Source organism: Terrapene carolina, unplaced genomic scaffold (assembly GCF_002925995.2).
Source record: "Terrapene carolina triunguis isolate 2854851 unplaced genomic scaffold, T_m_triunguis-2.0 Scaffold68, whole genome shotgun sequence".
In the NCBI taxonomy this organism is placed as follows: domain Eukaryota; kingdom Metazoa; phylum Chordata; order Testudines; family Emydidae; genus Terrapene; species Terrapene triunguis.
In genome coordinates, this window is record NW_020664419.1 from 80415149 (window position 1) to 80436982 (window position 21834).

General features: G+C 42.1%; 1 protein-coding gene and 1 pseudogene across 1 annotated transcript in view; one reads left to right on the forward strand and one right to left on the reverse strand.

Annotated features, from left to right (window-relative positions):
* The window catches only part of UTP20 (UTP20 small subunit processome component), an 80498-nt gene that overhangs the window by 1826 nt on the left and 56838 nt on the right, over window positions 1–21834 (forward strand). The window contains exons 2-20 of the mRNA XM_026648865.2: window positions 1832–1912; window positions 2620–2686; window positions 2965–3097; window positions 3990–4178; window positions 4335–4416; window positions 5668–5805; window positions 6306–6461; window positions 7304–7450; window positions 7928–8062; window positions 9139–9216; window positions 10605–10780; window positions 12505–12660; window positions 13199–13287; window positions 15363–15468; window positions 17166–17316; window positions 17548–17610; window positions 17942–18100; window positions 19892–19968; window positions 20892–20971. Of these exons, the coding sequence (XP_026504650.1) occupies window positions 1832–1912; window positions 2620–2686; window positions 2965–3097; window positions 3990–4178; window positions 4335–4416; window positions 5668–5805; window positions 6306–6461; window positions 7304–7450; window positions 7928–8062; window positions 9139–9216; window positions 10605–10780; window positions 12505–12660; window positions 13199–13287; window positions 15363–15468; window positions 17166–17316; window positions 17548–17610; window positions 17942–18100; window positions 19892–19968; window positions 20892–20971 (2263 nt within the window). The remainder of the gene's footprint in view (window positions 1–1831; window positions 1913–2619; window positions 2687–2964; window positions 3098–3989; window positions 4179–4334; window positions 4417–5667; window positions 5806–6305; window positions 6462–7303; window positions 7451–7927; window positions 8063–9138; window positions 9217–10604; window positions 10781–12504; window positions 12661–13198; window positions 13288–15362; window positions 15469–17165; window positions 17317–17547; window positions 17611–17941; window positions 18101–19891; window positions 19969–20891; window positions 20972–21834) is intronic.
* LOC112112300 lies at window positions 14060–14162 on the reverse strand (annotated as a pseudogene).

Sequence of the window (21834 nt, forward strand, 5' to 3'; positions counted from 1 at the left end):
CAACTCTGGTATAACTGAAAGGAGATAGCAAAAAAAAAAAAAAGTTCTAATTTTTTAGTTTGTTTACTTTGTGTATTGGATGACATTTCGCATGTAGTCATTTTCACTGTTTCCCAAGTCAGTCAATGTGCCTCCCTTGCTGAAAAGAGGCTAGAAGCCCATTGACAGGGTAGGACGAGAAAACCCCCAATAAAATACTTTAAAAAGGCATTTACAAAAAATGAATCAAGGGCATGTTATTTAAAGACTGCTCAGTCAGAAATTGTGTTTTAAAATAAATCCAAATAGTGTCTGCTTAAAACAATGTTTAGTTGAATGATGCAAAATATTTGCTGTAATTCTTTGTTTTGGAAAGAATCCTTATACTGAAATATAACTAGTGTTCCGTCAGTCATTAATATTTTTATAGACACCTGTAGATGAGCAATGCTCTGATAACTGAAGACAATTAGGAACATGAAGATAATATATCTTTTTTAAAAGTTCTTGTGTTACTTATAAAACTTCAGACAGTGTTAATAATCAATCTTCCATTGTGATCATGCAAGCTAACTGGCACTTGCATGCACACCCCCTTTCTTCCCCCACCTATCCCTTACCTACCCTATCTCTACCCATCCATTGAAGACGATGGGGCGCTGCATGGGCATTACTTAAAGCCAGGATCAAGCTCTATGGCAGGGGTGGCCAAATGTACTGACCCTCTGAGCTGCATACGATAAACTTCAGAAGTTCAAGAGCTGGGCGCACCTGCCAGGATGGTGGGGCTAAGGGCTTCAGCCCCACGGGAGGCGCGGTTCGGGGCTTCAGCAAGAGCAGGGCTCAAGCGCCTGCAGGTGCCTCCTGTGGGGCTGATGTCCCTAGACCCTCCCCTCCCTGCTGGGTAGAAGCCCCTAGCACCACCCCACCACAGGGGAGAAGGCCCAAGCATTCCCCCCGCCCCCGGTCTGGTAGTTGGAAAATGCGGGGGCATGGGGGTTTCATGAGCCACACTTTAACAGTAAAAGAGCTGCATGTGGCTCGCGAGCCATGGTTTGGCCACCCCGCTCTATGGTATGTGTTAGAACAGCTATGCACTGAAAACTGTAATCATTTTAAAAATCTAATATTTACCTTCCTTCCCACCCTCCATTTATGCTCTGAGCTTACTTAAGTGTGCTTCACCCCACTTAGGCTTTGTCTACACTGGCACTTTGTCGGCAAAACTTTCGTTGTTCAGGTGTTAAAAGAAACACGCACACCCGAACGACAAAAGTATTACTGACGAAAAACGCTGGTGAGAACAGCGCTTTGTCGGAGAGCTCCTGCCGACAAAACTGCTGCTGCTTGTGCAGGGTGGAAGTTTTTTGTCGACAGGAGAGCTCTCTCCTGCTGACAAACAGCAGCTACACTGCCTTCCTTTTAGTGGCAGGGCTGTAGCGGCACAGCCATGTGGCTAAAAGCCTTGTAGTATAGCCATAGGCTTAGAAAATAAAACTCAAGTGTCTGCTTTAGATCTTTGTTTTTGTTCTCCTGCATTAACAGGTGCTGCAGTGTTTGGCTGTAAACACCCCAGGCAGATATTTCTATCCACTCCCCCAATTAACAAACAAACACAAACAAAGAAAAAGACTGATTTCATTGACATAAAACCAGAAAATCTCTCTCTCTGTATGTATGTATGTATATATCTATAAACAGCTTTATTTACACAATCTGAACTATTTGACAGTGTTTCCTTTAAAAGCAATGTCTGCAGTTATATAGTGCATGTCATTGAGACTCATTTAAAAGGGATAATTCTGAAATAAACAGCAAAGGAAACATTTGACTTTAGTTTTTGTTTTTACAGTTTCTCACCTTCTCTGAACGCTTAGGCAACGTTAATATCGATATTATTCATCGGATTGACAGGACTGGGAGCTACGCTGAGGTGAGAAGAATATAATAATTTGGCAATTCTATAACATCTTTCGACCAAGGATCTCAGAGCACTTTAGAAATGTATATTCACCAAGGTTCAGATTTTTCTAAAGGTATTTAGGCATTGCTCCATTTAGACAGCTAAGTCCCATTTTCAAAAGCAACTTAAGCATTTAGGAGCCTAAGTCTCATTGAAAGTCAGTGTTCAGATTTGTTTGTAAGGGAAGAAAAACAATGGATCAAGTGAAGTCCCGATCCTGCAAAGCCATACACACATGCTTAACTTTATGCACAGTGGATAGCCCCATTGATTTTAATGGGACTAACTCCCAGTGTTTACATGTAAGCACTTATGTAAGTCTGTGCGGGATCATGGATTTAATTAGTTAATACATTGTGAAATTGCAGTAAAATCTCGAAGTATGTTTTGCACATATCAATAGCGTTACTTTTTAAAGATACTGTCTGATAACAAAACATTCAGGAGCTTATATGGCTTTGCACTTCGCATTATCTGGCCATATATTTTAAGCATTAAATGTGTTTCAGTAACTCATGCTGTTTTAAAGTGGAGTCATCGGCATTTCTTTAAATTGAGGCATAGCATGAGGCATTTGATCGTGCTTCATCTATTGGGCCTTCTATCTAATCTTTACATTGAAAGAAGAGTTTTTATTTAGGGCTGTTTGGCTAATGCATGATCTTTATTTCTGACAGGAGGTTGAAACCTACTTTTATGAAGGACTGCAGAAATGGAGAGAACTGAACCTCACACAGCACTTTGGTATCTCTTTATAGTAAATAGTTTATAATTCATTTGCACTCTTTGCTTGCATATTGAGGTCATGCTTTACAAGGTGAAATTTGTTTACCTAGAATACCATCCTGACGCAGGGGGATTAGGGTCCTGATTCAAAGCTCATTGAAATCACTGGGAGTCTTTCCATCAACTTCAGTGGGTTTTGGATTGGGCTGTAGAGGAGCTGTTATTCTCTTGAAAGTCCTTTATTTTTACCAGTAACTGGGACACAGTTCTTAAGTGTTCCTTTGTTTTTTGAACAGTGAAATTCTACAAAGAAGTGGCTGGTAAATGCCAGTCATTCAACCAGCTGGTGTATTATCAAGATGCCATAGTGCAGAGCTTGAAGACCCATCTGCAAGTCAAAAACAGTCTTGCGTATCAGCCCCTTTTGGAGTAAGTACACACTGTAAAATAAACTCAGTGCCTTCGTGTCAATGTAGGGTGAAAAGTGTGTAAATCACGTCAAAAACATTGTGTATGTGTCCTTGTTGTCACTGAAGAAAGAATTGCACTGGACACATGTTACTGAGGTCTGGGCTACACTGGGGGAGGGGGTGGGAGGCAAGCTAAGTCGGTCTAAATTACGCAACTTCAGTTACGAAAATAGCGTAGCTGAAGTCGATGTACTCAGAGCTACTTACTGCGGTGTCTACACTGCCGTAGGTAGACTGCTGACGCTCCCCCATCGACTCCGCCTACGCTTCTCACTCCGGTGGAGTACCGGAGTCAACGGGAGAGCGCTCAGCGGTCGATTTATCGCGTCTTCACTAGACGCGATAAATCGACCCCCGCTGGATCAATCGCTCTGGGGGTAAGTGTAGACATGCCCTGAGAGAGAGCCATACCAGTGATATTTCTGGGTCTTTTATAATAGCATTCTAATTCTAAGGTTTACTTTTAAAAATACTCCTAGAATATAACCAAACAAATCTCAACAACAACCCAAGAAGCATGTTGGTGTGAGCTCATATCGTGTCATTGATGTGTTCATGGCTGCTCTTGGTTTTGAGTCTCACTCTTAATGTTACCTGAACGTAAAATTATTTGAGGTTGTTTGTTTGGTTTGTTTTCAGTTCAAAAACCCCTTTCATTCAAGGTAACATCATGTGTGGTGTTCACGTAAGAGACAGTGACAGCTTTACGTCCAATGAATCTGCATACTGTACACCCACTAGAGCCATTTTAATTTGCAGTGTAGTTGCACAATCAGGCAGTGAGCTATAGTTTATTTAGGTGTTTGGCATTTTAAACATACGAACATTGACATTTATTGTCTGAAATCTAGCCTAGTGGTACAGCTGGCTCGAGATCTCCAGACAGACTTCTACCCTCACTTTCAAGACTTTTTTCTGACCATTACCATGTTATTGGATACCCAAGACACAGAGCTGCTAGAATGGGCTTTTACCGCTCTTTCCTACCTTTACAAATACCTGTGGAGACTGATGGTGAAGGATATGGCCAATATATATAGGTAAGCTTTATTGGTCTGCAGTCACTAGATTGTATTTTAATATAAATGCCTCTCTTACTCTTCAGAATTAATTGTCTTTTTAACAAAGTAGTTATTGATGAGTTCTTTCTGGCTGAGTGTGAGTTGAATGGTTTTAATTCCCTGTTGTATTTGTAGTTTATACAGTACCTTGTTGGCACACAACAAACCACACATCAGAAACTTTGCTGCAGAAAGCTTCACCTTTCTAATGAGGAAGGTAGGTGATGTTTTTACTAACATGACTTTAACAACTTTCCACCGGGGCCCTTGGCTTCAAGCTAACCAATACTGAACAAAGTTGTAATGTGTAATGACAGCGGGTGCCCTCTAGAGAATAAAGGGGCTAACAAAACACAAACTAGCATTCTATCCATTCTGAGGGGTTTGGTTTGGTTTATGCAGTGACAAAGGTTTTATAGGAGACTTTATATGTAGAACAACCGGAACAGAATGTGTTCATCACCTCACAGGATCAGGCCCTGACTATATATGTAATATGGATGTGGGTTTTTTTTAAGAGCAATGAAACTGAAGTGCTCACGGTCACCTTTCCAACATTTCTGTAGAATCCCTGATAAGGAGAAAGGAGCTCTGTTGGACCTGGCTGGATTGGACCCTTAGTTTTTATACTTCACGTTGGGTCAATGCATTTTTGAAATAATGGTTTGAGACTTTTTGCTGCCTTGTTTACAATTTCTTGTTCATCTTCATTTGAGCGCAGAAAATCTGAGTACATAATTTTTCTAGCCAAATTAATCAACACTAAACTGCAATCATTTTGGTGGAGTAGGAAATGGAATGTATAGCCATATGTGCAGAAGCCAGGTTCTCTAAAGTGACTGGTGAATTTGGCTGCCTTGAATTTTGGACGTCCAACCAGAGATACCTTAATGGAGCCTGATTTTCCGAAAGTGCTGATCCCTAATCCCTATAGTTCAGGCCCCTTTAAGGAGCCACAGGTTGGGCACCCAAAAACTGAGGATTTTGAAAATCTTGGGCAGAAATTCAAGCAGCGTTCTCCCATCTATTTGCAGCATCAGAGTACTTAATTACTGAATTCTGACTTAAAATGGTCCAGTCCTTTTCCTAGACCCTTAGTGTTCCAGTGACTAGTTTACTATCCCTTATTCAGTCTGACATCTCATTATGGTCCCAGTTCAGCAAAGCACTTAGCATGTACTTAACGTTAAGCATGTGAGTAATCCCATCCTTGTTCTTCAGCATGTGCTTACGTCCCATTGATTTGAATGGGCATTGTTAATGAAACCACACTGAGCGACACCAGCTGAGGATCTGACTCTTCCTCTCCATTCTATTGACATACATTATTGTAGAGAGAACAAGTTTGAATTGTTGGAGGGTGGAGTAGAGGAGTAAGATGGCACTGTCTGGAGTCAGTTAATGATTTCTTTCCATTTGATAGGTTTGAACTGAAGATAACTTTTTCTCTGTGGATTTTGTTTTGTAGGTTTCTGATAAAAATGCACTCTTCAATTTAATGTTTCTTGACCTGGGAGAGCACCCAGAAAAAGTAGAAGGCGTGGGACAATTACTATTTGAGATGTGCAAGGGGGTTCGGAACATGTTTCACTCCTGTGCAGAGAAGGTAAATAGCCTGAGCATATAAACCAAGTGGAGAATGACAAAGTTTTAAAGTACCTAATACAGGACATCGCTATAATAGAGCCTGATATCGCACTCCTTGAAGGCAATCGGTGTCTTTCTGTTTGCTTCAATGGATTTTGGATGTAAATTGTGCTGTTTATTGTAAGGTAATACATGTAATGATATCTCTTTAAAGGTGGCTTTTCAAGCTTTTTGCTTTTAGTAATTCCTGAGCAATATTTATGTGTTTTGAAATTATTGCGTTGAGTGATAACCTGTATTTCTGTGGATTTATTTAGAGGCTATAAAACAATTTTGGATTTAAATATTAATTTCAGTACGGGGCAAAAAAAGATAATTTTATAGGGGATTAAAATCCCCATAATACTTTTTAAAAGCATCACATTGTCATTTTTTAAAAAAAATTCTAAAGCTAAAGGGTTTTAGAATTTTTTGGTCTCTTCTAAGCATGAAGACACAACTGGCCTTTTCCTTCCACAGGCTATAAAGTTCATTCTGCTAAAGCTGGGGCCCATTACCGAGATTGAAGCTAAACTCCCATGGATTATTGTTGGAGAAGCTTTCAAACATATGGTAAAATCGGCTGCAGTGCATATCTACAAGGAGCATTTTGAGGTTCTTTTCAAATGTTTGGAAGTAAGTTTTCATTGCCAAGAAGCTGAAAAAAAGATGATCTCTCCCCGCAAGAATAACATTTTGTGTGTGTTAAAGGAAAGGTGTGTAGTGTGTGTTTTTTCTGCAGTGGGAACATTAAAATAAATGTCGCACTAAGGAGGAAAGCCTGGCCTTTCATCTGTAGGGACAGAGGGCCTGATGGTTGTTGAACTGGTGTAGTTATGCTGTGCAGTTTGGGGTGGGATTTGGGGAAGGTAACCACTGCTTTCCTGCCATGGTTTTAGCTGCCAGTGAAAATCCTTCTCAGCCTCTCTTCCCACCCAGGCCAGTATAATAGCAATTCTTCGCCTTCTGCTATTAGGAGTTGTTTTATGTAATTAGTTCTTTTGCATTCCCTGGATTAGATTCCGATCTCACACTAGTATACAACAGGGGTGAAGTCATGGCCCCACTGAAATCAATTGCAAAACATGGACTTCAATAGGACCATGATTTCACCACAGGAGTCAGTGGAGTTACTGAGATCAGTTGTGGTCAGAATCTGGCTCCAAGCGTTCACGTAAAGCTAAGCACAAAGTATTTGTTTCTTCTCCTGTTTTTTGCTATGCAATCTGTAAGCCTTCTGTGAAGGAGCACTTCACCTTGCAAGACATTTGTTTTTCCATCCAAGAGATGTGAGATGTTCATTATTGGAACCATTTGGCTGCATTTTTTCCTTTCCTGGAAGGGTTAATTTGTTGGATCAGAATAAGAAAGCTGGCAATAGTTTATCAGGCCAGTGGAACGTGCAGTTACCAGAATTGCTTCAGTTTAGCGTAATCCATGACAGGATCTGATCATTCATGTGAAACTGTCTCTTGCAGGAATCAGTGTTAGAATTGCAGGAGAAAATAACGAAGGCCAACTGTTGCGAAAGCTCAGAACAGATTGAAAGGATATTGCAAGTGTATTTGATCCTAGCAGAACATGCAAATGGGTCCAAAATCCCTCAACCCGAAGCAGTTTGTAAGGTGGGTCAGACCATCCTTTTGGCTACTGTGCACACAGGTGGAGGGTGGGAAACCAGAGCATCTGCAGTGTGCTCACCTGTTTTCTCTGGTTGTGGGTGTGGGTGTGTGTTGAGGTCTAGAAGTTGGGTCAGGGGAAAGTCAATTTGGCAACTTTTAGGAGCCACCCCATCAAATCTATGGGAATTCCCCTGTGTAATATAATGATGACTCTGTCATCGTGATCTTTTGGGTGTCCTTCTCTAAATGAATCCTCCACTGAGAGCAGGGGAGGAGGAGAAGTGGTTATGGACAATTGCTGCTGGGGACCATGAGAGGGTATGATTCCTGAAGGAACTGTGCTGCTGTGGAGAAAGCAGCAGCCTGAGCAGCTGTGAAAGAGCATTTCCGCGGGGGTCCTCATCCCCTCTGGCATGGCTGGGATGAGTCATTGTCCTGCGGTGCATGTGACATTGCCTTTCTCTCTCTCTCTTTCCTCAGACGTTAGCAAAAATGTTACAAACACCTGATCTCTCAGCGCCTTGCTGTAAGACCCTGCTTAAAACAATTTCTGTTTTGCTGCTTGCTGAGAATGTTTTCCTGCCAGATGCTGTGACCAAGGAAACCATTGAGAAGGTAATGCAGTTCATTTTGCAACAGAAGAACTACAGATCAGTCTCTCTTGAATGAGTTGATTGCCACACACCGCACTTCTGTTCTAGGAAATGTGTTACTCGGGGCTACTCTCATCCTTTTTGTGCAGACAAAGTACAAACCAATCCCTGCCTCAGCATATGGTGGATTTAGGGGCTGATCCAAAGCCCAAGTCTGTTGTTTATTTGTATGACAGTCGTGCCTTAGAAGTCCCATTATGCCAGGCCCTGTACAAACACACTCTGAGCAACAGTCCCTGTCTAAGCAGACAAGGAGCGGGAAAGGAAATGGAAGTGAAGTGATTTGCCCAAGGTTGTAGAGCAGGTCAGTGGTAGAGCTGGGATTAGAGCCCAGGTCCCCTGACTCTAAGTCTAGTGACCTGTCCAGTAGACTGTGCTGCCTCTTGATTTCGGGACCTTTTTATCAGGCCCTTTGGCAAGCCTGGCAGGTTACAGGTATATTTTAACACCATTGCTGCTGCTGCTGGACCCAAACACAATGCTGCTTTGCTAGTGTTTGCTTATTTTTAATCTGTTCTGTTGATTGAGGTGTATGTGAGATGGCAGTATTTATTTTGGACATTTCAGTTTTCATGTGTTACTGTACATATTTCTAATATAATTAATATGGGCAACTAGTGCTGTAGGAAAAATAGATTTGCAGAGCTAAACGAAGCAATGGAGGTACATCTCTTGTATTTCTTGCAAAGGATGAAACCAAAAAATGTTTTCACAATAATGAAATAAGGCTGGAGGAGTTATTAATTCTGTCCGGTCTTTAGTGTTGATCTCTGGCTTAGTAGTATTCATTCTCTGCTTATCTACTTGAGTAATCCCATTAAACTCGATGGGGCTACTCATGTACATTGGAGTTACCTATGTGTGTAAGTGTTTGCAGGGTCAGGAAGGGGGTCGGTATTTATATGTAACTCCTTTCAGCACTAAGGAAACATGGTGTGCACTGGAGGAACATAGCTCATATGTCTTGATTCCCTTCATGAACAAATAAAGCTCTTGTTGCTTATATGCCCCTTCTAACCCTTCATTTGCACTTGACAGGCATTTGGAAGTGGGTTTGAAAGGTGCCTCCTTTTGGATTTCTCCCAAACAGTGTATTCAATGAATCAGTTTGAGCAGGTAGGTGAAGTTTTCATTCATTTATTTATTTTATTGTCAGATGAGCAATGGAGGAGTTGTGTTTCTGGGTGGGGAAAATGAGTCTGATGGAGAGTTGTTTTGACTGCTGACCATAGAAATGCCATTACACTTGGCAAATTCATAATATATCTATTTCCTACGATGAGTCATTTTTATTTGACATATATTTGAACTATCCATCTTCTGTGTCTTCGATGTGACCTGATGGGAGTGAAAGGGGCTGTTAGGCAATATCAGAAGAATGAAAATGGCAATGCAAAAAATATCTTTTCTTTTCAATTTCATAGATTTTTTTAAGAGTCAGAAGGGACCATTGTAGTTATCTAATTTGAACTCCCACATAACACAGCTCAGGGGATTCCTGCTGGGTTACTGAAGGGGCAGACATTGTCCAGGAGTCAAGGAGATGTCAGTGGTCTGTAGTTAGTGTTGTGTTGCAGCTTTGCATCTGACAGGGGCTGAACGCCCATTGTGGCTGCACACCTTCAATCCCTACCCCCCAACACACGCTCGCCAATATCTTGTCTCTGGTATTAGTGACTTTTTCATGGTAGATTGGTTAACAGGGGATGTGTCTCAATGGAGGTATCAGTAGTCTGGGGATTTCAGGGTGTCTCTCTCACCTCTTCCCAGATCCTTTTTACACCCATAGCACAGCCCAGAGAGAGATGGGAAAATTGCAAGGAGTGTACAGAGAGGCTCTCGGTTTGAGCCAGTCCCCCTTTTGAATGTGCAAAAGACAGTAAATGGGGAGGATAAAAGAGGGTTCCGACCATAACGAGTCACATCTCCTCCAAAAGCTGCTGGCCAGCTTCCTCAGCTGAGGTCTGATCTCTGATACCATGATTCAGAAGCAGAAGCAGTGAAGGGGGCAGCAGACCTCTGTGTTGATGGAAGGAAAGTGGGGAGAGGGAACAAGTGTGAACATGTGGGGTTGGATTTGTATGGAAGTGGGGGGGGGGTGAATTTCTGTGGGGGGGTGGCGAAGGCTGAAATGGAGAACCAGGGATGTCTGGTGGGTGGGACCTGAGCCTGGTGGCCCAGGGCTCTGAGGAAAGGCCTGGAGTTGAGGGAAGTAGGTTCTCTGCATGCTGTGAGGGGCTGTTCTTGGGGATCCTCAGCTCTGTTGGGAGCCTGGAGTTGGGATAGGCCAGGGTCTTTGTGTCAAATCACTGGCTCCTCAAGGGCTCCCTGGTACTGATGCCTCATGTCTTGGTGATCTGATGCATCAGGACTGGAGGAAACCTCGGTACTGCAACAGCTCACCCCAAAGAGCTTGGCTTCCCTGGCACCAGTGTCTCGGATCCCTGATTTGCTTGGTCAGAATTGGAGAGGCATGTTAAATCTCGATTTCTTTTTCCTTTCAGCATTTTCTTCCGTGCTTTCTAGAGTACATTGAGGACTGCTTCTCTGAAGAAGATCTAGCTAGGGATGAGGCCATGGCAATTTTGGCTAAACTCATTCTGGAGAAAGCAGAACCTCCCACTGTTGGCTCAATGGCTTTTGAAAAATATCCCCTTGTTTTTACAGAACCACCGATAGGGTAAGTCTCCTCACGCTCCACAGACACTGTTACCTCAGAGCTCTCTTTCGAAAGGTTTGGAACGTAGTGTTGCTAAGCAGACTGATGATGGCGTCAGAACTGCCACTTCACCTAGTGTTCACTCTATCTTTGAGGACTTGGAATAATCTCTGCAGAGCTTGGCATTTAAATACTTGCTGCGTTTCGGTCACAGAAGGGGTGAATATTTGTCCCTTGTATAGGATTTTGTCTCATCTCAAAACAACATAGCAATACTTTTGCTTCCTAGCATTCTTTGCGCCTGAGAATATGGACATCAGGGGCAAGAGAACAGGAAGAAACAAATCAAATTGTATCTGATTGTATCTCTCTCTCCTCAGCTTGTCTTTCATATGTCACATAGTCTTTTAAACTTTAAGCTCTTTGGGCTTAGGGACCATGTCTTCCTAAACATTTTGTTCAGCACAGGCAGGCCCCCATCCCGATCTGGATGTCTGGGTGGCACTGCAATATAAATACCCAAAAATGATTAGGAAGGAACAGCAGCAGCAGTCACAATAAATATTCTGCTGGGATGAATTCCACGTGCTCCTACAGTCTATTTTTGTTTTAATCACGTTTCCATTTAGATGGTATCCAAGTGTAAGCAGGATTCTCCCAATCAGGAGCTATTTTTGTACAATTCATCATTTCTCATAATAAATCTGCAGAGGAGTGCTGATTTTTACCTGTGGAGAGAGGAGGGAATTATTCCCCTTCTACACCCCCAAGCTTCATTTCCCTGAAATGTCATAAACATTTATTCTTCTCTACAGTAATAGTGAACTCTTTCTCCATTGGCCTTTGTGATTATTAAGGATTCAGTTATGAGTACGCTCCCCTGCACAGGCTACCCACATCGCGGATGACCAAAGAGGGGGCAAGAGGAGAGCACCACCCACTGGGTCACAACACTACTTCCTTGTCTGGTGCAGATTGGTGGGGAGTGGGAAGAACCAAGGGTCCTCAGCCTCCCCGTCCCAATGCACTTACCAGTACAGCTGAGTCAGCAACATAGGGGAAGTAATTTGCACCAGAAAACAGGCTGCTGCAGTCACATACTCCCCATGGAGCAAGGAGGAGGTAGTCAGTTTAGTCCTAGCTCTGCACCTGGGATAACACAGCTACATACTGCTCTCCAATCCGGGCAAATGGCAGGGCCCTTAAGTATCAAAAGGAAAACTTTCCTTATGACTAACTTCATCTTGGGCGTTAGATTGATTTGTAGCTGATTGCAAATTCAGATGTATATGCAGTTGTTTTGGAGGAAAGTTGGTTTATTTTCCAGGAGCTGGATCAGTTTGCTTTAGAACCACTTGCTGTAGAGCAGGTCTAACAGCGGTGTTGGAAATGTGGAGGAATCCCTTTAATGAACACAGAGCAGCATCAAGAAAGACACCATTCTTTTATACTTGAAAATCAATGGAATAACAATGTTTACAGTACAGGAACAGATTCTGCTGGACCGCTGAATGCTGAGATGTAACCTTTTATGGAGCATTTTCTGCCTTCCACATTAGAAATGACTGTGTGGTACTTTGTGCCGTGGAAATAGTGAAGATCCCATCAAAAAGTGTACTATCCAAGTCAATGTGAAGCTTAGCCTTTTCTTAAAAGGAGCCAACTTAATTTTAAATGTCATAGGAAGAAAGGTTCAACTGCTGTTGTTAAACTAGGTTACTGATTAAGCTTGATTTTATTTTTAGATCCAATACAAGACAGAAGATGAGTAAGAGAAATGGAGAAATGAAACAAATGCCAGTGTTGGATCATATTCTGTCTCTAATCCACTTACCAGAAAATGAAGACGTTATTGATCTTTCACACCCCTGGGCTGCCCTTGTTGTACTTCCGCATGTTAGGTGAGGATGCTAACCATTCTGTTACTGTTGTCTTGTGTCTGAATAGTAATGCTACTTAGCTCATGTCTGATGTTTTTCACATATCGCTCTCCATTCAGAGCGTTCGCAAAGGAAAAGGAAAGTATCGTTACCCCCGTTGTACAGATGGGGAAACTGAGGCACGGAGCCATGATGAGACTTGCCCATGGTTGCCCAGCAGGTCTGTGGCAGAGTTGGTAACAAAATGCAGGTTTCCTGCTTTCCTGTTCCGAAGGTCACATTTGCTGGCATGAAACGGAGCCCTTAGAATTTTGTTGTTTCAGTCCCTAGGAGGAGAGCATGCTCAGTCAGTGCAATGACATTTTGTTGAAGAAAGGCTTAGAACGTAATCATTGGTGATATGATTTAGGTTGTGAAATTGACTTAGCAAAATAGTTTACTAATAATCAATTTGTTTGAAATATATATTCAACATAAGAGAAATATGAGAGAGAACCCAATGTTATCGAGTGTCTGACTTTAACAAAGAAATAAACATTTGTACCTTTATTTTTGGCAGACCAATAGACAAAGAAAAAATCCTGCTACCAGTTACAAGTTTTATAGAATCTCTCTTCCTGGCTATTGACAGAGGAAGGCTCTGCAAAGGTCAGTTACAGTCATCTCTTGTTCATTAACTTTTTACTGGCACATAAAAAGACACAACTCTGCAATTATACTAGAGACACAAGACATAACAATGAATAATAACTGCATTGTATCCTGATTTAATAAGCAGCACAATGAAACATGAAAGGCAAGATGGAAAAAATAACATGCAGGAAATAATATACCAAACGCCATCTATAGTAATAATGGAATGGTGAAGTAAATGTCATGCCAGGGATACGTAATTGGACAAGAAGCCCACAAAAGTATAGACTCAAAATCTGACTGACTGAGATGTTTAGAAAAATAGAATTTGAGAGAGAGATTGTGAAGAAAAGGAAGAGGGAGTAAAAGAAATGGAAACTAAACCAAGCTGGGTTATCAAAGTCAAGCTTATAGCAAAAAGATAGTGATACATTTTTACATGTGTTCTTTGACTGCATTGTTCACAATCTTTGGCTCCAGGTCTGGAATTTTCCTCTCAACATCCTGGGTCTTGGCAGTAATTCTAAAAGTAAATAGCTTGCCTACATCTACAGCTTCACATATTAACAAATTGGTAGCCCTCTCTATAACCATTGCCCAGGGTAATTTTATGATTTAATTGGGAATATGCATCAAAATTATAACAGAGTGGCTTAAAAAATTCAGCTTCTTAGAGAAGTGTGAAAAAGTATCCAAACTTCCCTTAGTAAAGGGCTTTGAGGTCTATGGATGAAAAGGACTATATAAGAGGTAGGAATTCTTATTGGCTATTAAATCCATTATAATTACTATCAATCTGCATAGAAATAGCCAAAGTAGTAAGGTCAGACACTTTCGGCTACACTTCTCTAGTTACAAACTATAGAAATGATCCCTGAAAGTATAGTCTTAGAAATATCCAAAGTAGCATACTACATTCTGCTTTTCTTCTCTAATATTGCTTAGTCTGTGTCAGGAACAGCCCCTGTCCTTCCTAACCTCTTTTTTTCTATGTGGCATCCAGCTGTTTTAATCTATTGTAATTTAAGGTGGGGGGGGAACAACCAACTTTCTAAATGGATATGTAAAGCCTGGTTCTGCCATCAGTTTCTGGTTTTAAATGGAGAGCTTCCCATTTATTTCAGCAGGGAATTCCCTACACACACTAATGGTAAGAAAGAATCCCCAGGTAGCTGGGGAATTAAAGCAAATGAAAATCGGGGAGACGTAGATTCCTCAACTCCCATTCATTTTCAGTGAGAGTTGGGTGTTTAACTGTCCTTTGTGCCATTGTAAGTCTCCCTTGATGTCCCTGGCATCGGGACAGTGACTCTTCTGTAAGGGAAGAAGGAAGGGAGTGAACCCTGTGGCCAATTTAGGAGTGGCATTGGCAGGAACAATTCTTCCCCATTCTTGGCTAAGAGGATTTTGGCTGCAGTTTGGTGTTGATTGTGATGGGAGTGGACCTGCAAGAGGTAGAGAAACTCTCTAACGCTAAAGAAGGGGCGCAGAAAGGAAACTACTTTCAGAGTTATCTTGGGTAAATGAAAGCCTGGTCCCATAAATGTTTAATGGGAATTGAGCCTCTGAATCATGTAGATGGGTTTGCAAATCCCACCCTGCATTTCCAAGGTGTTAAGGATATATGGATGCTTGTGCAATTATCGTGTCCCCCTTCTGCCCTCCTTTCCTTTCAGTAATGCATTTGACAGCTCTTTCTGGTTTCCCAAGCACCATTTGTTGAGCAAAATTCTCTGAGACCCACACAGCACAGTTTAATGTCAGTACTGTGCTCTCCCCGTGTGCCCAGACTTCACATAGACACGAACTGAGCATTCTGCATGTTCAGGGACAGCAGCGTTTCAAGATGGAGATCTGCCATGATGATCAGAGGAGAATTCTACTCTAAACTTTCATCGTCGGTGGTGATAAATGTTGAATTGCTGCAGTTAGCCCAGAAATGACATTTTTATTTCTATAGCATGTGAAATTACATTATAATCCTGTACACCTCTGTGGCTCCTCTCATTTGAGGATCCCAAAGCACTTTACAAACAGGAATTCAATGTGAATGAATAACTACAGTTTGTTCCCATTCCCTCTGCCCCTAGGAAGCTTGTTTGTGGCCTGTCAAGCTGTGAGCACGCTACTTAGTTTAGCAGAATCTTCTGAAATTCTCCATTTGTTACCTGTGGAACGTGTGAAGAACTTGGTGACGTAAGTGAACTCTTGACTCTCTGGTGTTCCACTTAATGTAGTGAAGAGATAACTTTGCCTTTATTTAAAGGCTGTTAAGCAAAACAAACATGCTTGCTTCGTTTGTTTCCTGTTGTCTTACACCAGCATGTTTCTTCAGGTTTTTAGCCATCCGGGGTAGGGATGTTGTCAGGCACTGCCAGCTTACTGTACTGTATGGCGTACGCTTTATAGCCCTGTCTCCATAATAACAATCTGCTCCTTTGAAATTGTGTGAAAGCTGCAGATTAACTTTTGTTGCTGTTGAATGTGTGAATGCAACAATGCTGGCTTTATCTTGCGGGATTGCAGCCACGAATCTTGTATTTTGTTTTACTTACAAAAAAAGTAAAGTGAAAATAGTCTCGGCTAAACATAAATATCACATTTTAATTCTTGTTGTGGTCTAGAGGATTCTCCTACAGTATTAGGAGGATTCCATTCCCCCATTAGATATTGATTTTAGACATTATTTTGTACTCTCCCGCAGTAAGAGGGAGCACCTCGCTTTTGATCTCCGCATTTTAATAAACACTTATGAAAACTGACTATTCCATTAACCCTCTTCAACTAATAATTAACATATATAATAACTAGGGGCCTACCAAATTCACAGTCCATTTTGGTCAATTTTATGGTCGTAGGATTTTAAAAATAGTAAATTTCATGATTTCAGCTATTTAAATCTGAAATTTCACAGTGTTGTAATTGTAGGGGTCCTGACCCAAAAAGGAGTTGATGGGGGGAAGGTGCCCAAAGTTATTGTAGAGGGGGTTGCAGTACTGCTACCCTTACTTCTGTGCTGCTGCTGGTGGCGGCGCTGGCGCTGCCTTCAGAGCTGGGCAGCTGCAGAGCAGCTGCTGTTGGCCAGGAGCCCAACTCTGAAGGCAGAGCCGTCGCCAGCAGCAGCGCAGAAGTAAGGGTGGCATGGTATGGTATTGCCACCCTTATTTCTGCACTGCTGCTGGCGGGGCGCTGCCTTCAGAGCTGGGCGCCTGGCCAACAGCCGCCACTCTCCGGCCGCCCAGCTCTGGAAGGCAGTGCAGAAGTAAAGGTGACAATACCGTGATCCTCCTAAAATAACTTGTGACCCCCCTGCAACTCCCTTTTGGGTCAGGACTCCCAATTGAGAAATGCTGGTCTCCCCCATTAAATTTGTATAGTATAGGGTAAAAGCACACACAAGATCAGATTTCACGGTCCGTGATGCGTTTTTCATGGCCATGAATTTGGTAGGGCCCTAATAATAAGTGAGCAATTACAGAAAGTGTTTAAGATCTGTATGATCTCCCAACATAGTTCTCCCAATCCAGCCAGAGAAAACAAATTGGGACTTGCAGCATTACTACTTATATGGGCCCCCATCACCATTGTATCTGAGTGCTTGACAATCATTAATGGATTTTATCCTCTCAGCACCCCTCTGCAGGTCCCTGCTCATTCAGGGTCTCTGCATGCACACGCTTAACCTTCCAGACACAGAGCTGCAGGTCCAGTTACAGGCAGAGAGGGAAATGAAAGACCCTCACATGTCTCATTTTGCCCTGCGTAATTTAGACCTTACTGGTGTGTAATGTGCTAGCAGAATCCTGATTTGGGGGAAGAGGGTTCCCCCATATGAGATTTTTTTTTTTATCGTGGTTCACTTTGTACAATAATAAACAAATATTTTGTTTCAGCACCTTTCCTTCAGACCCATCGGTCTTGCTACTGGCTGATCTCTATTATACGAGGTTGGCTTTGTGTGGTTGCCAGGATCCTCTTTCCCATGAGAACTTAATGGATTTGTTTGATAAACTGAAAACAAATATTTCCTCCAGCATCTCCAAGGTAATCTTCTTTTCTAACGGTTTCCAATATGTGCAAGATGATTTGTGTTTTAATGGAAAAATGAATTCTTAACTAGCGGTGTTTGAAATAAGCTGAATAAAAAAGGCCTAAAGGTGAAATGTGCAATTATGTGCAAGAGTGAATGCCCTTCATCTCTTTAAAATTGTGCCATTTTCAATGGCCTTTCACCATTTGCAGTACGCCTCTAAAACATGCTTTCACTTTTAATAGGTCCGACTCTTGACAATAAGGATTTTAAATCATTTTGAGGCTCAGCTTCCTACATCAACCAAGGTAGCATTACAATTTCTGCTTTAACATTTCAAAACCATGGGGGTGTTGTTTTTAATATAAGTGGTTTTCTTGACACTGACTTTATTTGCCAGTTACACATGCTAGTCTCTGTTCTTTAGCTAAAGTGGGCTCCCTTTATACTTGTTTGTTTTTTCAGACTGTAACTGTATGGGCCCGATCCTCAGCCGGTGGAAATCTCTGTAGCTCCATCAAATTCAGTGGAGCTATGCCAGTTTACAGCAGCTGAGGCTCTGCCTTTAAATAGTGAATTATGACAAAACAATTGTCTAGAGGAATCCTCTAACAAAAGGCATTTCACTGGTTTGTTCAGGATGATGGAACAGGAGAGCTTCAGTCCATGTTTGCCATATTACTTCAAGCTGAACTCGTGCCAGCCAGTGTGAATGATTATAGAGAAAAACTTCTTCATTTAAGGAAACTGAGACATGATGTGGTGCAGTCTGCAGTACCAGATGGACCTTTACATGAGGTGAGAAGTTACTGCCGAAAGATACAATGGATTGTTTCCTTTTTATAAGGCAAGAAAATTTTGCATTTTACTTCATCGTGAGTTTTTTTCAGTGACTTGTGCAGGCTTCAGTAAATGCAGGCTGGAAAGAAACTAATCATCGTGAGTGAGTTAGGAGCTCAACTTTCATTACTAGTCACTGGGACTTTGCTGCTCCCGACTCCCTTTAGTTTGCAGCACCAGAGCTCAAAGACGTGGGGCTTTCCCCTGAAGATTAATGGCGAGTAAGGTGGAAAGACATCAGCATCCCGAACAAACACCTCATCAAGCACCCAACCAAAGACCCATGCAGGTTTTCGCTCCCATGGAAAATATGGTTCACTTTAAATCACATCTGCACATTGCATGGTATTACGCGCCTGCCTTCTCCATAGGTGGGGGCATATAAACGTATGTCGGTATAACTACATCGCTCCGGTGTGGAAAATCCACACCCCTGAGTGACATAGTTATATTGATGTGACCCCCAGTGTAGACAGTGCTGTGTTGACAGTGCTGTGTTCTCCCATTGCCATAGCTACCACCTCTTGGGAGTTGGAGAAGCTCTCCCTTCAGTGTAGGTAGCATCTTCATTAAGATCTGAGGCGCTGTAAGTGTAGACAAGCCCTCAGGCACAGTCCTATTTGTGACTGCCAAAAACAGACGTCAAACTCTAGAACAGTGCCCCAAACCACCGTATTCCAGTGGTATCTCTGCTATCCACTCCACATCACTGGAAGCAATCAATTGGATTGCCAGCCTGGGCTTGGACATCTGACATTGCTGGTTTTAAGCCACACAAAAGAAGACTACGGCTTGAGTGCTTTTGAAAGTCCCACCTGAGCAATCGTCTCTCTAGCCTTTCTCCACCAATGGCCAGTGCTCGATGCTTCAGAGGAAAGTATAAGGTGCCATAATGCATTTAAATGTGCAGTATTGCACTAAGTTGGGAAATATCTTTGATTCCAATTGGTGATCAGCATGTCTTGTTGTTGGGTGTTTTTATCCTGAACTGACTAAACTATATTTGCCTCAATATCTAGCAGGGGAAAAAACCGAAAAAAAGTGATGGTATTTCGATAAACGTTCTAAACACGTCTGTAAAGAGTAGTGAGAGGAAAGCAGTTGGAGGTGATGCGAAGGGCTGGGGTGAGCTGTTAGCAATTTATCCCCTGACCTGGCAACGAACTCTGTGTCATTGGACCTCAGTGGAGCTCTGCATGGGCTCAGGGGTCTGCCTACTTGGAGCTCATTGCAGGATTGAGGCCTTATAGATTGCAGGGACATCCCTCTATGGTTGCTGAATCTGACCGTGCTGCTGTGGGCTATCAAGGCTGCTACGATCAGGATTTTTCCTGTACTAGCTAAATATTAACTTATTACTACTGATACTTAAGTGCTTTTATAACATTCCTTCTTGAGTTGTAAACTCCTTGGGGCAGGGATTGTGTGTGTGTGTCTATATGTCACTTAGCTCACTGAGGAGCCGAATCCAGATGGGGCCCTGGGTCTAATGCAATGTAAGCAGTTCAGGGCAGGGAATACTGTCCTTGTTTATATGTTTGTATAGTGCCTAGCACAATGTGGCCTTGGCACTACCAGAGTACAAATAATAATCTAAATGTCTTAATTAGGGGTGTTGATTCTGAGAGATTTTAACTTGACTTTATTGCTTTTTCTTGCAGTTCATCAATCAGTGAAGCTGTTTTTATACTTATTTTAAATATTATTGTTAGCTTTTTAAAACAAAAGTTTTCTTGTGTGTCACTGTAGGTGCCTCTTCAGTATTTACTGGGAATGCTCTATATTAACTTCAGCCCTCTCTGGGATCCTGTTGTTGAGCTCATAACGTAAGTATGTGCTAGTGGATGGTGGGAGCCTCAGTTGTGTTGTTGCAGCTGCCCCCAGGCCTTTAAAAAACTAAATAAAAATGTGTCGCATCCCTAAAAATAAATGTAAATGCACACAAGCAAGACGTACGTTTACATGAGGTACCATAGAAATGCCTCTGATCTGTCAAGTAAATCTTGCTCTTTATAGACTGCTACTTTTTAACTTGTTTTAGTGATGCACAAATATTAAAGACGACTCATAGGCAAAAGTATTGTTAAATTACATCTAGGGTTGGGACATAAAGATAACAGACTCGAATCCAAGATAGCCAACTCCTGATCTCACACTATTATGACCATCATATGATAGGTGTTATATAAATAACAAATCAGTCCGTCTCTCCTTCCTCCCCTCACTAAGGGTCTGGTGCAAAACCTACTTGCGTCAATGTAAGAGCTCCCGTTGATTTGAATGAACACTGGATTGAGCCCTAAATTTGGAATGTCAGCTTTCAGGGTGAATTGCCTGGCTTGTGACCACTTAGCTTTTTCTCTGTACATTCTGTGATATAATGTGTCATTTTCCCCATCGGAGAAGAGAAATCATGAAAATGTTAAACTACATCTTCAGTGGGTGAATCCTTGCTGACTCTTTGTGTTGGTTTTAAGTGCTATGTTATTGCATAGGCAATATTGAAAGACTTGAAAACATCTGTACCAAAGGGTCCCTTTGTATTCACAAGCTATAACCAGGCTATTCTGATAACAATGAACCATTGGGATCTTCAGATGAAGGCAAAGAAATGTTATAACTGCACACAGCAAATGTCTTGCCTACATGCTGAGTAGGGCTGGACACCAAGTCTTTGAACATACTAGCAGTATAACTGGCTAATATCACATGGAATTTTTTACTTAATTACTATCTTGTTTATTGTTAGGTCTCATGCAAATGAAATGGAGAATAAACAGTTCTGGAAAGTCTATTATGAGCACTTGGAGAAAGCGGCTGTCTATGCTGGTAATTCATGTTTTGTAGATGTTTAGACACTAACTTAGCTATGGTCCAGGTGGTTCATGAACAGGGCTGGCTTTATGCTCTGGTGTGCTCCAAACTGGCAAAAGGGGAAAAATCAGGACATAAGTTTTTCCCCTCCCCTGTGGCCTCATTTCTCGAGGGAGAGAGTGGAGATCTGTCAGAATTGTTGCCTTCCCATGGTTTGAGCATTGGCCTGCTAAACCCAGGGTTGTGAGTTCAATCCTTGAGGTGACCACTCAGGGATCTGGGGCAAAATCAGTACTTGGTCCTGCTAGTGAAGGCAGGGGGCTGGACTCGATGACCTTTCAGGGTCCCTTCCATTTCTATGAGATAGGTATATCTCCATATATTATTATTATTTCTACTTCCCATGAGGTAAATAGAGGCAATCCATGGGTTGCAGAGTCATCCTAGCATATGGGGCACCAGGCAGTGCTTGTTTTGTGCCGAGACTGGTTCTGCCCATGATGATGATGATGGACAGTAGGAGTCTGTGAGGATTTTCAGTAATGTCTAGTCTCTAGAGAATCTTTCTTCGCCACCCTGTTCAACATGGAATCAGTAGAATTTCTGCCAAATGTATCTGTTGTCCTTGACCCTGCTCTTGAATGTGAATACTGGATTCACTGTATGGCACAAGGACAGCCATTTATTGGGGCTACTTGTGCTTAAATTTAGGCCCCTTGCTGAAGTTCTGACATCCCAGGGTACCTTCTAACCTGTGTTGCAGTCAGATCAATATTAAGCAGAGTTTGCTAGATAGATGGCAAACATTAATATAAACGGTTGCTGTTATTTATCCCAGGGCACTGACCCCACCACCAGTAATTACTGAATAAGCTCTT